The sequence below is a fragment of the Eleutherodactylus coqui genome, chromosome 2, assembly GCF_035609145.1.
Source record: "Eleutherodactylus coqui strain aEleCoq1 chromosome 2, aEleCoq1.hap1, whole genome shotgun sequence".
NCBI lineage: Eukaryota > Metazoa > Chordata > Amphibia > Anura > Eleutherodactylidae > Eleutherodactylus > Eleutherodactylus coqui.
The window spans coordinates 64,071,725-64,087,538 of NC_089838.1; the positions used below are offsets into that span (position 1 = coordinate 64,071,725).

At 43.8% G+C, this 15,814-nt stretch overlaps 1 protein-coding gene across 1 annotated transcript; it reads left to right on the forward strand.

The window, feature by feature from the left end:
* The first annotated feature begins 1,069 nt into the window (after nt 1–1,069).
* LOC136610568 (rab9 effector protein with kelch motifs-like) lies at nt 1,070–12,002 on the forward strand. The gene is made up of 5 exons (XM_066589797.1): nt 1,070–1,089; nt 9,446–9,607; nt 9,702–9,851; nt 9,992–10,141; nt 11,518–12,002. Exons 1-5 carry the CDS (start codon nt 1,086–1,088, stop codon nt 11,721–11,723), a joined length of 672 nt encoding a protein of 223 aa, XP_066445894.1. The 5' UTR covers nt 1,070–1,085; the 3' UTR covers nt 11,724–12,002.
* Nucleotides 12,003–15,814: the final 3,812 nt, after the last annotated feature.

Genomic DNA, 15,814 nt, shown 5'->3' on the forward strand with positions numbered 1-15,814 from the left:
ACTCACTGCATTCAAAGTCCTATAACTTTTTTATTTTTCCATGGACGGAGCTCTCTGAGGGCTTAATTTTTGCGAGACAAGCTCTAGTTTTTATTGATAACATTTTGGGGTACATACGCTTTTTTTAATCACTTTCATTGTGTTTTTTTTGTGAGGCAAAATGCTAAAATGCTTACTATAGCGATCTTAGGCGCTGGCAATACAGGACGCCGGTATCTGGCGTCCTGTTGCCCTAACAACCAGCCGGGCTCTGCGATAACATTGCGAGAGGCGGCTGAAGTCACAGAGGGAGCGCGCTCCCTCTGTGAACCCTTTCCCTGCTGCGATCTACATAGATCGCGGCAGGGAAGGGGTTTACAGTAGGGAGGCACATCTCCGATGCCCCCCGCTGTCGCAGCGGGAGGCGGGCTACTAGTGACAGCCGATTCCCGCTGCGGGATAGTGTGAGACCTGCTATGATCTTGCGCTATCCCTATGACATAAGGGTACTTCATTTTGCGAGAAGTACCACCCTGCCATGACGTACCCTTATGTCATGGGGCGGGAAGGGGTTAAATAAACAACTTTTCACACAAAAACAAGTCCTCAAAACAAACATGTCAACAAGAAAAAAAAAAAAGAGTTCTGATCCCAGGAATGCACAAAAATAAAGATTGAAAAACTGGTTGCTCATTAGTGCTTAAACCAGGCCAGTCATGAAGGAGTTAACTGCGGGCATTCACTGCTGGTCAGTGAGGTTACAGATGGAGGGTTGTTGGGTGAACTGCATGTAAATCTGCAATAGTTTGGGGGACTCCCAGCAGACAGAGGGGTTCTCCTCCAAGAAGCAGGCAGCACATGGTTAACTACCTGAGCCGGGTGCGGGTGGGTGCTGTCTGTCAAGGACCTCTGATGTCACACTCATGTGGCCAGTCATGTGACCAGCCTGTGGGAGGAGCCAATCGGGACTTTACTTCAAGAAAAAATGCTTACAGAACCAGAGAGAAGCCTGTTTGTCCCTGCCTGGACGTCACATTGTTGGCTGCCGACACGCTGCGGGAGGAGAAGTAACTGGAGAACTAACCCACGTCTGCAGTGTTCTCTGCATGGGTAAGTCAGCCTTGCCTCGCCTCCCCTCCTCGCTCCTCCCCTCCAGCAGCCACACACCCCAGCCGCACCAATCACGCAGCTGCTAGTGTAATGCCGGTCGCGCTGCTCCGCCTTCTATAGAATGCACAAGTGTGCATTTTAAATATGGCGGGGCTTCTGGGCCCCCTGCAGAGCAAGGGCCGGGTCGCAACGGCGACCCCTGCTCCCCCTCACGATACGCCTATGCTCCTGGTCTTTGTTGTTAAATGGCTACCACCTAACCTGTACTGCCAATCAGAGGCCACAGCAGTCAGATGGCGTTCTCCTGGCATCTGACCAGGTAAGTATGAGAACAGAACCTGACTAATCAGATGCTGAAGTAGTCAGGAGGCAGCCATTCCAGAACAGAGCCCTGGATGACCGCTGGGCTGCAGCGCTGGATCGTTGAGTCTGAGGACGGGTAAATACGGCTACTTTTATTTTCACAGAGTTGAATGTATTTTTTAAAGGTTGTTGTAACACGCAAATTTCATCTTTAAGTCCCGTAAGTTGTGAAGTGAGATTTATATGGATCGGACTTGTTTTTCAAGCATATCCCACAGATGGACAATCAGAATAACATCTGGGAAATTTGGAGGCCAAATCAACACCTTGAACTCTGTGTCATAAGCTTTAAAGCAATATTGAATACTTTTTGCAGTTGCTTTTGGTGGTGGACAAGAGTCAACAAGGGTACTCTGACGAGTCTGTGACTATGCAATCCCATACACAATAAGCTGTAATCAGAGGCGTAACTTGAAGCTCCCGGGCCCCAATGTAAAACTTGTAACAGGGCCCCCAACTATAATGCTTTACTCATAGTACTGGGCTCCCTATATGGAGAAGAGAGGCCTTATGGGCCCCCTAAGGCTCCTGGGCCCGGGTGCTACCGCATCCCCTGCATCCTCTATAGTTACGCACCTGGGATGCACAGTGTGTTCTGACACCTTTCTATTCTAATCAGCAGTAACATTTTCTAGTAATTTGTGCTAAGTAACTCTTCTATGGGTTTGAATCAGATGGCTAGCCTTCACTTACTACATGCATCAATTAGCTTTGGGTGCCCATGCTGCCAGTTTACCGATTGTCCTTCCTTGGACCACTTTTAATAGGTACTAATTGATTTCATCTTTCTTGAATCCAAAATCAATTGCAACGGCCAATCTGGACCAGAAATCAAGAGACGGATTACACTTGGTAGGAATGCAATGCAAGGAATGGAAAAGATCTGGAAAAGCAAGGACATTAGCATTGCAAGAAACACCAGAATGGTCAATGCAATCGTCTTTCCCATAATGACATATGGTTGCGAAAGTTGGACGCGCAGGAAAACAGACAGAAGAAAAATTGAGCGTTTGAGCGTTTGAACTCTGTTGCTGGAGGAAAATGCTGCGGATACCTTGGACTGCCATGACAGGTCACGTTAGATCACGTCAAACCGAAAATATCACTAGGGGGCAAAATCGTCAAACAGCATCTCTCTTTTTTTGGCCACCTGATGCGCGCTAACTCACTGGAAACAGTACTGATGCTTGGCAAGGTCAGTGGAAAGAGAAGATCAGGACCACAAAGAACAAGATGGCTAGATACAATCAAGGCCACCAAGAACATGTCAATCGCTGAATGCGTGGAGAACATTGATCCATAGAGTGACCGAAGGTCGGACGCGACTGAACGGATAATTATCATCATCAATCACTGCATACCAAGACCCACAATTTCAAAGATGCCCTGACCCAGTCATGCAGCCATCACGATTTGGCCATAACGTCACACAGATCCTTACATTTTGCTGCTTACATCAACTTCAAGAACTGACTGTTCCCTTGCCTCCTAATATATTCCATCCCTTGACAGGTGTCATATTCAAGAGATAATTAATGTTATTCACCTCAATTGTAAGTGGTTAACATGTTACAGCTGATTGGTGTACATAGTATATGATAGGTAACAGTGCTTTATTGAAGCACAAGCTGCTATGACCAAACTGCACACACACAGCGCCACCTTGTGGCAGAAGGCTGAAGTTGTTATTTGTTTTCACCTTGTATCAAGATAGTGTATCACATTGAATTTCAACACATGGCCATTTTTCTTGTTATGCTTTTAGTGATTGAATATTTATTTTTATTTATTTTTCTTGGACAACTTTAATGCACAGATCCCTTTATTTGCTGTGTGCTGAATTAAAAAATGGTAAATAAAAAATGATACAATGTATGATAAGAAAATATCATATGTAATCTAAATAAATTGAATTGCAACCTGACCACCAGATATGACAAGGCAACTATCACATCACTGCCAGCACACCTTTACTACAGTTGGTTCTATCCTGACTAGCTAGGGTTAATGTCTCCTGTCCTGACTAGTTCAGTTTAATTAGTCCTGCAGCTGTTAGCTGAGGTAGTGGTTGGTGATTGACAGCTTTGAAAGCCAATCAGCTTCTCCCTATATAATCCAGCTCTTCCTGGCTAGAAGTGACAGTTATATTTCAGTATTTCTAGTTAAGTCAGCTTGCTCAGTCTACCTGTCTGTTGTCTGGCTCCTGTCTTCTGATTGGTTCCCTGTGTTCCTGTTTGTTTTGTATTCTGTGTATTCTCATCTGTTATTTGTTGTCAGCGCTGTTTGTCCCTGGTTACCTGGTTCCCCTCTGACTCTGGACCTGGCCTTGTGCAGGTAGTGGGGTTATCCCTTTCAGGATGGGTGCTCTGCTTTGAGGCAGGTTCTATCAGAGGGGTTGAGAATGTCCCACTCTGATCGTTACACCTTGGTTCTGTCTGCTCCTGTGTCTAGCCACCTGAAGAGCAAAAACATACGCCTGTCCTGACTGCTCCGGTACCAAATCACCCCGAGGTTTTATCAGCAGTCCAGGATGAACGTGACAGGAAGCTCATACAGATGGGTCCCCACACTAAATAAAACTCACCTCTCTTAGGTTTAGGCCTACAAGATGAATACAGCATAGTAAAAAATTGACTTTTTTCTGCTTTAATTATTATTACTTACCAACAAAAAAAAACATTAATCCCAGAGCGCTGTACCTAATAATGAGGATTACAGTATATAACGATTCAAAAGCAAGTTCAATAAACATGACTAAATGAGTGGTACAGTTTGAGGCAGAGGAAGAGGGGACCTTGTCCACAATGGTTTATAATCTACAAGGGAAGAGGGAAAGAGATAGAAGCTGCTCTTATTGTGGTGGATAATCTGATATGTTGGGATAGCAAGTTCCAGGCTATAGGTGACACATGAGAGGAATCTTGGAGAGAATTATATGAGGAACGGACCATTGGAGAGCAGAGAAGGAAGTCTTGTGGGGTTAGGAAATGACATGTAGGGAGGTATTGGAATATTGGTCAGAAATGCATGAATGGGACAGGTTGTGGATAGCTTTGTGTGTCGTTGTTAATAAGTGAACTGAACCAATAGCTCTCGGTTTTGGGTTGAACTTTGAGAAAAGTTCAAGTCAGTGAGAGCCTGATCCTAAGGTGGTTTGTATTGGCTGAACCGAAAGTTCATAAAACAGACTAAAAATAGCATTGAACACCGTCAAATAGCCTTGAAAATGTGGTTCAATGGTTAGCCCTGTTGCCTTTCAGTAATAAGGCCCTAAGTTCAAATCTGACCAAGGACAATATCAATATGGACTTTGAAAAACTCCATGCAGATATTGTCCTTGGTCAGATTTGAACCTAAAAGTCCTGCAAGGCAACACTGCTAAACACTGAGCCACCACACGTCTTTTTACTTCACCAGAGGAAGAGAACAGGGAATACAAAGATGGCAGTACTGCAAGGCAACAGTGCTAGCCACTCAGTCACCATGCTCATTCTTTCTTCCCCCTTCTTCTTCTGAAGAAGAAAAAGAATGAGGTAGAGGAGAAGAAGCAGATTTCCTCCTTTCTATCCCCCCTCCTTCTTTTTCTCATTCTTCTCCTTCTCATCCCAAGAAGTTGTACTGCTTAATCATATACAGATCAGCGCTGGTTGTCAGGTACTATCTAGACTTGCCAACTGAAACAATTAAAGGTGCAAGTGCCACCCAGCAATTAGTGATGATCCGCTGACAAATTATCAGTATGATTGCTGAGAAACAAGCACATTATGCTGATAATTATATGTAAATGTCTCTTAAATGAGACTTAGCGCATAGGGCAGCATGAACTGTAAATACAGTCCATCTTACAGCTCAGGACCATTGCAGAGCCTTGTGCAAGAAGCTAATACAGGAGTGCATGGAACCTGTTTGGCAAGTGCCGTACAGCCTCTTTGCACTGTTGTACAGGCTCCATTAGACTCTGTATAAACACAAAGAAATGAGCAGCACCCAGAAACATGTACTGGTGTATGCCCAATAAGACTCAGTCCACAGTCCCTATCTTTATATGTATACAAATGAACTGTTGTTTGTTATATACGGCCAAATGACAGGACCAATCAGCAACAAACTTGCCACATAAGTAAATCTTGCAGTCTGGCCGTAGTGAAAAACCGTGAGATTTCCGCCAGGAAAGAGCTGCTTTAAAACCTGCAGCACTTAACCGCGACGAATTGGCTGTCCCGTGTAGACAAGATATTTGACAAATGTCATCCATATGGCTGGCTAATTCCGGGATTAGCAGCCGCAGGCAGATTTGCCGCCCTGTGTGAACCCAGCCTTAGGGCTTATTCACAGGTCCCTATATCGGCTGGGTTTTCACACCCGGACGATATACGGTGTCCCTTTCTGCAGGGGGAGGAGGCGGGCTGGGCTAGGAGCAGTGCACTGAACTCCCGCCCCCTCTCTGCCCTTGTCACTGTTTACAATCAGAGGGTTGGGACGAGGGCGGGGCTACGTTCCGCACGTTCCGTCCCCTCCCATTGCAAATAGTGGCGAACGGCGGATAGGGGACGGAGAGAGGGTGGAGAGGGGGTGGGAGCTCAGTGCACTGCTCCCACCCCGCCTCCTCCCCCTGCAGAAAGGGTCACCGTATATTGGCTGGGCATGAAAACCTGTCCGATATACGGACATGTGAATAAGCCCTTAGATTGGGTTTCTGCTCTCTATGACCTACACTTCTCGCATTATTCACAAAACATTTGATGCTGAAATTCAGTGTCAGACTCAGACATGACTGCAGTCTCAGCTGCTGGCTGCTCAGTAAATACTCAGACCCTGCTGTCCTCTTCCCAACCATGTTAGGGACAAGGGCTTTATATGCACTGCAATAAACTAGATATACACAACTAGATATACACCATACCTCCCAACTTTACAGGGCAGGAAAGAGGGGCAGGAAAGGCAACTTGCATAATGCCCTATGGCAATTTTTCTAAGCCCTGCACCCAACCAGTCCCAGCCCTTGACCACACCCACTTCCTCCCACCCCCTTGACCATGTCAAATCATGCAATATCAAATATAATAATAATGAAATAACGCAAGCATATTTCAACTGCGGATTTTAGGTCTTTAAAAAAAAAAGAAAAAAAATAATAAACTATTAATACCACAAAAGTTATAGATCAGGCTGTATCTCTCTATATCTACCTAGTTTGCATGAAACATGTATCTTTCGAGGGACAAAAAGTTTAACGAAAAAAAAATAAAAAAAAAATTCACCCCCATCCCTACCAAATGCCTTTTTTTCAGGAAAAAAACAACACATATTAGGTTTAAAGCAACCTGTACTATAAAAATATTATGTCCATTATCCAGTAAGGTGAAGGCCATAATCAATTTGTGAAAAGACTGCCAGAATTGCTATTTTTCACTCATTTGCCTCCTAAAAACTGCAATAAAAAGTGCTAAAAAAATTTCCATGTGCCCCAAAATGATACCAATAAAAACTGCAACTCATCCCACGCTAAACAAAATAAATCTTGGTATTTGTATAGCGCCAACTTATTCCGCAGCGCTTTCAGGTAATTTATTTATTACCCTCCAACAAGCTGGGTACTCATTTTACTGACCTCTAAAGGATGGAAGGCTGAGTCAACCTTGAGCCGGCTACTTGAATTGAACACTCTGCGCCACACGAGACTTCAAATGGTTCAGTTAACGAAGAAGTAAACATTGTATGGGTTATGGGATGCAGTAATGCAAATACAAATTTGGTATCATATTGACCCAATGAATTACGGTAAGTTGGCATATTTTTTATACTGCGCAGCAAGTGCCATGAAAAAAAGGAAAACAAAAAATCTATGCCAGAAGTGCTGTTTTTAGTTCATTTGCCACCTAAAAAGTGCTCAAAACATGCATGTATCCAAAAATAGTACTTTGGATCCATGTGACTTAGCATTAATGTAAATAGTCTTATAGCTACTGCAGATGAGCGTGATGTTATAACGCTCGTGAGAGCGTGACGTAATTGTGTTCTGAATGGGGCACTATCACGTCCTCTTGCGAGCTCCTTACTGTACTTTATTGCTGCCGGGTCCGTTCACAGTGGCGAGGGATATACCTGCACTATGTTTGAACAGGCGGGGCAGCCTACATAGTAGTCTACTTAGTCCCAGGTGTAATCGATTGATTGCTCTGTTCAATGCACGATTTTGTGCAGCTATTGAGCCTCGGGTGTGCAAATGCACACAACAGTAGAGTATGTTGCATATTTTTTCACCCAACAGAAATGCGGGTGCAAAAACCCTCCTTGTGAGGGAACTCATTGAAACGAATGGGTTCTTTTGGATGCGATTTGTGCGAGCGATTTTGTGCATGCAGAACCACGCTCAAAATCACCCATGTAAAGGAGCCATTATATTGTATAATGGGTCTGTGTGCTATCTGGGAAATTTGCAGTCAAATTAGGCTGTCTGAAAAAGGCATAATGATTCCACCAGATTTGGTAGAACGAGAACTTTCAGCAGAAAGTTTCAGATGGCCTGCACCATCGCCACATTTATTACCAATAGAACATGTATGGAACCTTTGGGACCCCAACCTCAACAGCCTATGAGTTTACATGATCTAGAGGCTCAGTTACAGAAAATGTGGACCAATCTGCTGCAGGATACCATACAGAACCTGTATACCTCTATGCCCGGCCGTATCACATCTTGTATCAAAGCTAGAGGCGGGCCAACAGGGTACTAAAGCCTCCATGCCCACCTGTATCACATCTTGTATCCAAGCTAAAGGTGCCCCAACAGGGTACTAGAGTCTCCATGCCTGCCTGTATCACATCTTGTATCCAAGCTAGAAGTAGTACAACAGGGTACTAGAGCCTCCATACCCCCTGTATCACATCTTGTATCCAAGCTAGAGGTGATACAACAGGGTGCTAGAGCCTCCATTCTTGCCTGTATCACATCTTGTATCCAATCTTGTATCCTGTGAATTCCTTTGTACTTGGAGGCTTGAAAAAAGCCCCCGATTGGGGCTGAAACGTTGCTTATCTCTTTTAAGTGTCTATTTATGGAGGATAAATAAAGATTTTCTTTCATCTATTGCTGTGCTGCCTGACATCCATTTTCTGCCATAATTTTTTTGGGACGGGGATCCAGTCCTGGTTTTGGCGTGCACGCTTGTGCTTTGCATCTAGACTGCAGCCGTGTGATTCATTCGGCAATATATATTGAGTGCTGCTGACATCTGTACTGTTACACATCTTGTATCCAAGCTAGAGGTGGTACAACAGGGTACTAGAGCCTCCATGCCCACCTGTATCACATCTTGTATCCAAGCTAGAGGCGGTACAACAAAGTACTAGAGCCTCCATGCTCGCCTGTATCACATCTTGTATCCAAGCTAGAGGTGGTACAACAGGGTACTAGAGCCTCCATGCCCACCTGTATCACATCTTGTATCCAAGCTAGAGGCGGTACAACAGGGTCTTATAGACTACCTTCTCAAGGGGTCAGTTTTCCACAATATATGATCCTTTTGCTCGGATATTCTAATCACTTACTTGTATCAATGTTACAATCACACATATAAAGCTCCATAACTGCTTCTAAGGGATTCTTTTTGACTGAGTGTACATTGGTTGCTCAATAAAGACTTATTTTATCCTATTCAAAGCCTTTTTTATTCCTTCCGTCACTTGATTTGTACTTGATAATCGTCCTTTCTTTACTGCAATTAGTCATCTTCCTATTGCCTAACAATCTCATGAGCCTCTGCTTCTACACAGCAGACTATGTGTATAAGCAGTTATGAAGTGTAAAGCATGGGGGAGCAATACTTTAATAACCAAAACACAGTAGAGGATACAGATAAAATGGAGTGACATGTCTGTTTGCCCTAATGGAGCAGAGTTTTACGACACCAAAGTGCAACCAATTTATCGCACCAGTATATTCATGACCTGTGTTTCAGTGGACATGAGTATTATCCTCTCTGTTTCTCAGAAGGCTTATCTTGGAAGAACCCAAATGTAGAAGGACCTTGCCCTTCCCCAAGGACATTTCATACATCCTCCTCCGCCACTGGGCACAAATTTTATGTTTTTGGAGGAGAAGAGAATGGTGCAGAACCTGCCGCAGATAACAAACTCCATGTGTTTGATACAGGTAAGTTATATTACTTTCTTTTCACATAAGGAGACCTAAATATGAACTTCATCTTAAGATACATGTTTTATTGCACATTTTGTTCTCTTCGTAGTCAGCTTGACATGGATGCAGCCTGTGACATCCGGTGATCCCCCTAAGCCACGTCATGGACATACTATCACAGCTGTAGGATCCAAACTATTTATTCATGGTGGGATGGCAGGCAGCTCATTTTTTAGTGACCTGTTCTGCATTGACACAGGTAAAATGACTGCATATGATTAATGCTATTATAGATTAGCCATTGGATAGGCAGTAATGTTAAATGGGTTTATGTCAGATTTAGTCGTAAAATTAACTCTATTCTTCTAGTTCTATGTATAAATTGCATCTATTCTTTAGATACTATGACGTGGGAGCAGCTGAGGACAAAGGGAGAGCCGCCTCCACCTTGTGCAGCACATTCTTCAGTTTGCTGGAAGAACTTCATCTATATCTTTGGTGGGATGACTGAAGCTGGGCCAATAAGCACAATGTACAGATTTGATACAGGTATGCAAGCCAATGCCAATGAAAGCTCCAAATTGGAGTAACTTTAAAGTTTTGTTTCTTTTCTTCCTTGAAAAAAAAAGTTATAGACAGGTTGTTCAGTTGTAAACTAATGATGGCCTATCTTCAGGATAGGTAAACAATAGTTGACTGGTAAGGGTGTGTCATCTGTCAATCCCGTTGATCAGCTATTATCTAGGCCAGTGGTGGCAAACGTGTGGCATGCGTGCCAGAGGCGGCATTCCTAGCCCTCTCTGCTGACACACGCGTCGGCTGCTGCTCACCACAGTAGTGAATACCGGCTGGGGTGCTGCAGCTCCCCTGCCAGTATTTACTCAGCAGTGCTGATCCCAGGTGCATGCTGTGGTGAGCAGCAGCCGACACGTGTGTCGGGATCCTCCTCCCCTGACCTCTCCTCCTTTGTTTCGCGAGAGCAGAGGGGAGGAGGCGTCTGGACGCATTCACTGACGTCCGCAGCGGCGCTTCGAAGAGAAGGTTAGTATATGGGTCTCAGGGGGGCACTATTTCCACTGGGGCTGATATAGGGGATACTATTAGTAATAGTGTTGCCTATATTGAACCGTTATCACACTCAGGAACATGTGATTTTGCTGTGGATGTGAAGCCTTTTTGTGTCAAACCTTGCATCACTTCAGGAAAGTAGCGTTCCTCCGGAGGATCGGCAAGTGTTTCCCAATGCTTTCAGGCCATGCAATTGTTTTTCCCAACCCCACTGAAAACAATGGACAAGGAATTCTGAGAATGAATGGCCAAAGATAGGACATGCTGCGATTGTTTTCCTGCACCGTGATATAGGAATAAAATCACTCGTGTATATGGCTCCATTCAAAAGAATGGGGTTCATATTCATGCGAGATTTGTGCCTCTCGCAAACACACAAATCTCGTGCAATTTTCTTTTGAATGGAGTCATATACATGAGCGATGTTTTCCCTCACAGCAATGCTCCTAGGAAAAAAATTGTAGCTAATTTTTTGCATTCCTTGGAAGTCCTCGCCCATTTATGCGAGTGCGATAATCACTGAGAAAGACTTCTGATTGCCTATTGCTTGTGAAAGTCACGAGAGAGGATCAAATTTTCATATAAGCAAGGCGTTTTTGCCTGAAAAACACTGCGCATTTGCGGATAAACCGCATGTTGATATCGTGTTTGTCAATGTGCAGTTAGCATTACTTATTTTTCTTTATTTTAGTCCCCGCAAGTGATTTGAACTTGCGATCGTTTGATCACTTATACAGTACAATGCAATACCTGATAGTGTGGCTATTTCATATCAGTCCCTTTTTAAGGTCGTCTATGAAGATGTATAAATGGAGGTTAATGCTTGAATATTTACAGGTTGTTTTTTTTTCCAATAGAGGAACACTTATGGGCACAGATGAAGTTTGAATCCCCGAGTCCGCCATCACGATTAGATCATTCCATGTGTCTGGTTCCTTGGAAAATAAGGGCAGACGCTTCTGCTGAGGATCACAAGTCTGTGCCAATCTGCCTCATTTTTGGCGGCATGGATACCGCTGGACAACTGTTCAATGACTGCTATGTAACTGCACTACAAGAGTAGAAACTGAAGCAATTCTTCAAAAATCAGATTACAACTATCACTGAATATTGTAGACTGTCCCAATAAAGATCTACATCAAAGGTTCAAAATGGCTGCACATTGTGCGTTTACTACTTGCCTGTCCGAGCGCCTGAGCTGAATGTCATTCCTCTTCTCTCTGATGTGGAAACTACATGTGAGCAGCCACCAGACAAGCATTCCTGATTGTGGACTACACAGAATGGCATTGTTGGCCACAATTCGGGAAGTGTCCCTCTACAATAAATGTCTTATGTTTTATGATTTGTAAGTACTTTTGTGTTATACTGAGCTCCAGCTAGTCTTACAAAGAAAATAAATTCGTCATACTAGAAGATCTCAAACCATAAAGTCACTGAGCGGTGGGACTTGTCTATCGCCAGCGGGGGCTGTACGACCGCTGATGCCTTCATTGTTACATATTCAAGAGCCCCATTCTCGGAGATCCAAGAGAAATCCACAGCACTCTCCTTGGTGATGCCAATGATGAAATCTTCTATTAATTTAAGTATATACATCCAGATTCAGTACTAAATAGTAGGAGTGTGGACAGAAAGCATCAAGCTCAGTCCATTTGTCTGGCAAAAGAAGAGATATATCATATGGAGAGGTCTAATGTGACTGAAATGTTCATTGACGATGATTAGCCATTCAGTTGTCGAATACGGATCAACTCGCCATTTTCATTTATCAAGTACAGCTTCTTCTAACAAGCAAATATTCATGCCAGTGTCTGCCATGATTGTGTCTAACCCGCGAGTTCTTTGATGACCTCTTCTTCATGAACCCGGCATAACATTCTTCTCCAGTCCATTCGCTCAAATGATGTGTCCAAATTAAGATAGCTTTTGTTTTGAAATCTTTGCGTCTTGGGATGTTTTAGTTTGTTTTTTTTTAACTCGTTTTAATGAAAAGTAAATAAATTACAACATCTTTTGTAGCATTGTAGCACATCAAAAGGTATTACAGATTAACGTACAAGTGGGAACACATTATAAAGAGAGCAACTCACCACAATAGCGTAAGTCTTTACATAGAGGGAAAGAGAAGGCCTTTAGACCTATTGTCAGTGGGCCTTGGGTTCCAACCCCCAAGATGAGCTTGTTAACGGGGGCGTCTCTGAATCATTAAAATGGAGGATGAGAGTAAGCATCAAATTTTCCTAGGCGTCTGCACCTTTTATAAACTATATAGTATAACGGAATTGACCAATTTCCACCACGTTGACACTAAGGGGTTCATATGATCCATCCAGCGCAATGCTATTACTTTCCTAGCTAAGAAAAGTACCTATCTCAAGAATATTCTAAGATAATGCTGCCAAATCTCCTCCTTGAGTATCCTGAAGAGGCCTATTTCAGGGATTTCCAAAACCTCAGAGAGAAGTTCCGTTACCTCTCCCCAGAAGCCTTGAATAACTGGACACTCCCAAATCATGTGCCAAAAATCAGCAGAGTCGTGTGGGCATCTAATGCACTTAGATTGTGGTATTCTGCCCATTCTCTGCAGCCTCAATGGAGTAAGGTAGCACTGGTGTGCAATATACAACCGTATCAAACTACTAACGACCACTTGTCTGTGAGTATGTATGTGTGTGTGTGTGTGATTCTTATGCTCCACCACTGGTGATGGCATTGCTCCGCCCCCTGCTGACATCATTGAAAATCGTACAACATTTATAAAACACAGAGACTGACTGACAGAAGAGCAACACAGTTAGGGCTCTTGAAAAGGGGAGGACAAAAATAACTAAATGAGAATACAACTAAACCGCTATTATGTCAGATTCAACTCAGCAGTCCTGACAGAACACACTGACCTACCAACTCCACAGAGATCCGGTGGGCTGAAGGACCTGTGCTGATGTTACTGCTGTGGGAGAAGCCAAGCTGTGTTTGTCTTGTGTGGTAATCAAGCTGCTGTGTGTGTGATGTGTGGGGATCATAATGCATGTACCATGTAGCAGAGCTGTGTGTGTGCATGTACCATGTAGCAAAGCTGTGTGGCGCATTGCGCCACCAGAAACACTGGTACTATAATTTCCTAATAATTACTAGTCATTTTTTTATTAGCTACAGGAGAAACAAATAGAGGGGATGCTAGTAGTTCTTGAAAGGAGTCGTCTGTCAAATACGGTATCAGAGTTTTCCATTTTAGCAGGGCCGGGGGAGTATTGTGTGAGGTCTTTGATGTGACTAGATAGGAGTACAACATGGATATGAGGCCCTGTGGGCCTTTGGAGCGTAGTATACCTATCAAGGGGTCTCTAGGGAAATTTTCAGCCAGACATGATCTAGTACTTCCTTGCTAGTGATTCTCGCTGTCCATGGGATCCATAGCATTCTTCTCCAGCACCATAATGCAAAAATGTTAAGGTTCTCCTGTCATTCTTTTAAAGTGTCCAGCCATCACAAGCAAACGTTGCAATGGGAAAAATAATTGCATTTACTAGGCAGCACTTGGTTCTCAAACTGATGTCTTTAATGAAAATGTTCAATATATGTCAGTTTCACTTTCCTACTAATTAACACTGAGTCTGGCTATATATATATATGGAAGAACAATTAAAGATTTCATAATAATTTAAATCACCCAGTAAGGTGATGTGGAATTCTGCGGAATTCTCTTTTATTTCTGATAAACTTGCCACATGCGCACCACCTGACTGAGCTACCGGTGTACCGAACACCTTGCATCTCTGAATGCCAATTCTTAAGATCAGTCCCAGCGGTCCACGTGGCCTGAGATTGCTCCAATGTCTCCGACGCTCAGTATCTAAAATCTGACGTGCCCAAATGTGCTCTAGGGTTTCAGTAGCTCTAACAGAGACACATGACGGTCGGCATCTAGGGTTCGGGGGACCTGAGACTGCTCCAATAGATCTCTAGCTCTGAGAGATGCGTGACGGTCAACATGTATTGTTCGTCAGACCTGAGATTGCTCCAATGTATCTCTAGCTCTGAGAGACACATGACGGTCGCCATCTAGGGTTCGGTGGACCTGAGATTGCTCCAATGTATCTTTAGCTCTGAGACACGCGTGACGGTCGGCATCTAGGGTTCGCTGGACCTGAGATTGCTCCAATGTATCTCTAGCTCTGAGAGACGTGTGACGGTTGCCATCTAGGGTTCGGTGGACCTGAGATTGCTCCAATGTATCTTTAGCTCTGAGAGATGCGTGACGGTCGGCATCTAGGGTTTGTCGGACCTCAGACTGCTCTAATGTCTCTGCAGCTCTAAGAGACACATGACACTCATAGAGATGAGCGAGCACCCAAATGCTCGGGTCCACGTTATTCGAGTCGAGTCTTTCGTAAAATTCGAGAGCACTACTCGAGTAACAAACCCCATTGACTACAATGGGAGACTCGAGCATTTTTGTACGTGGGATGCCGTGTCCCGAGTTTTTTTTTTCTCTTGGTTCTCTCTCTCTCTATCGTAACGAGCACCATCGAGTACGCTAATACTCGAATAAGCATCAAGCTCGGCAGAGTATGTTCACTCATAATCTAAAGGCCGACGGGCCTTAGCCTGCTCCGGGGTCTCTACTGCTCTAAGAGCAGCTTGTCTTTCATCTTGTTGATGCCTTCTTGCCTCAGATTCTTGGGTTCTAGTAATTTTCGCAACTTGAGCTCCGCTAGATCTGATTTGCGCAGCATATTAAAAGAAAACCAAAAAATGGATAGGAAATATGAATATCAAAAGGAAACCATTTCTTACACTGCTGAGGTAAAATAAAAGCTGCGCTGTGATTGGTTGGTATTGCTTATACTGCTGAGGTAACATGAATGCTGCGCTGTGATTGGTTGCTATGGGCAACACAGATTTTCTTTAAAATCTTAATCCATGCTAATGTGCCTTTCGTTCAAGTTTTAATCCCGGGCAACACGGGGTATCCCTGCTAGCTTAATAATCGCATACGAGCGGTAACTACATCTGCCCATTTGTGTAGGCATGGCTTATGATGTGCACCCTCCTTCCCTCCACCACAGCGCGGCGATGGAGCTGCACCTGCACATCACCAAATAAATCTGTCTTGTCACGCTTCTTAAAGAACTCTATATATTTTGGGGA

Coding starts and splice junctions, on each gene's coding strand:
- LOC136610568 (XM_066589797.1), top strand. Junction 9,608..9,701: donor ACTCCATGTGTTTGATACAG/GTAAGTTATATT, acceptor TTCTCTTCGTAG/TCAGCTTGACATGGATGCAG. Junction 9,852..9,991: donor CCTGTTCTGCATTGACACAG/GTAAAATGACTG, acceptor TCTATTCTTTAG/ATACTATGACGTGGGAGCAG.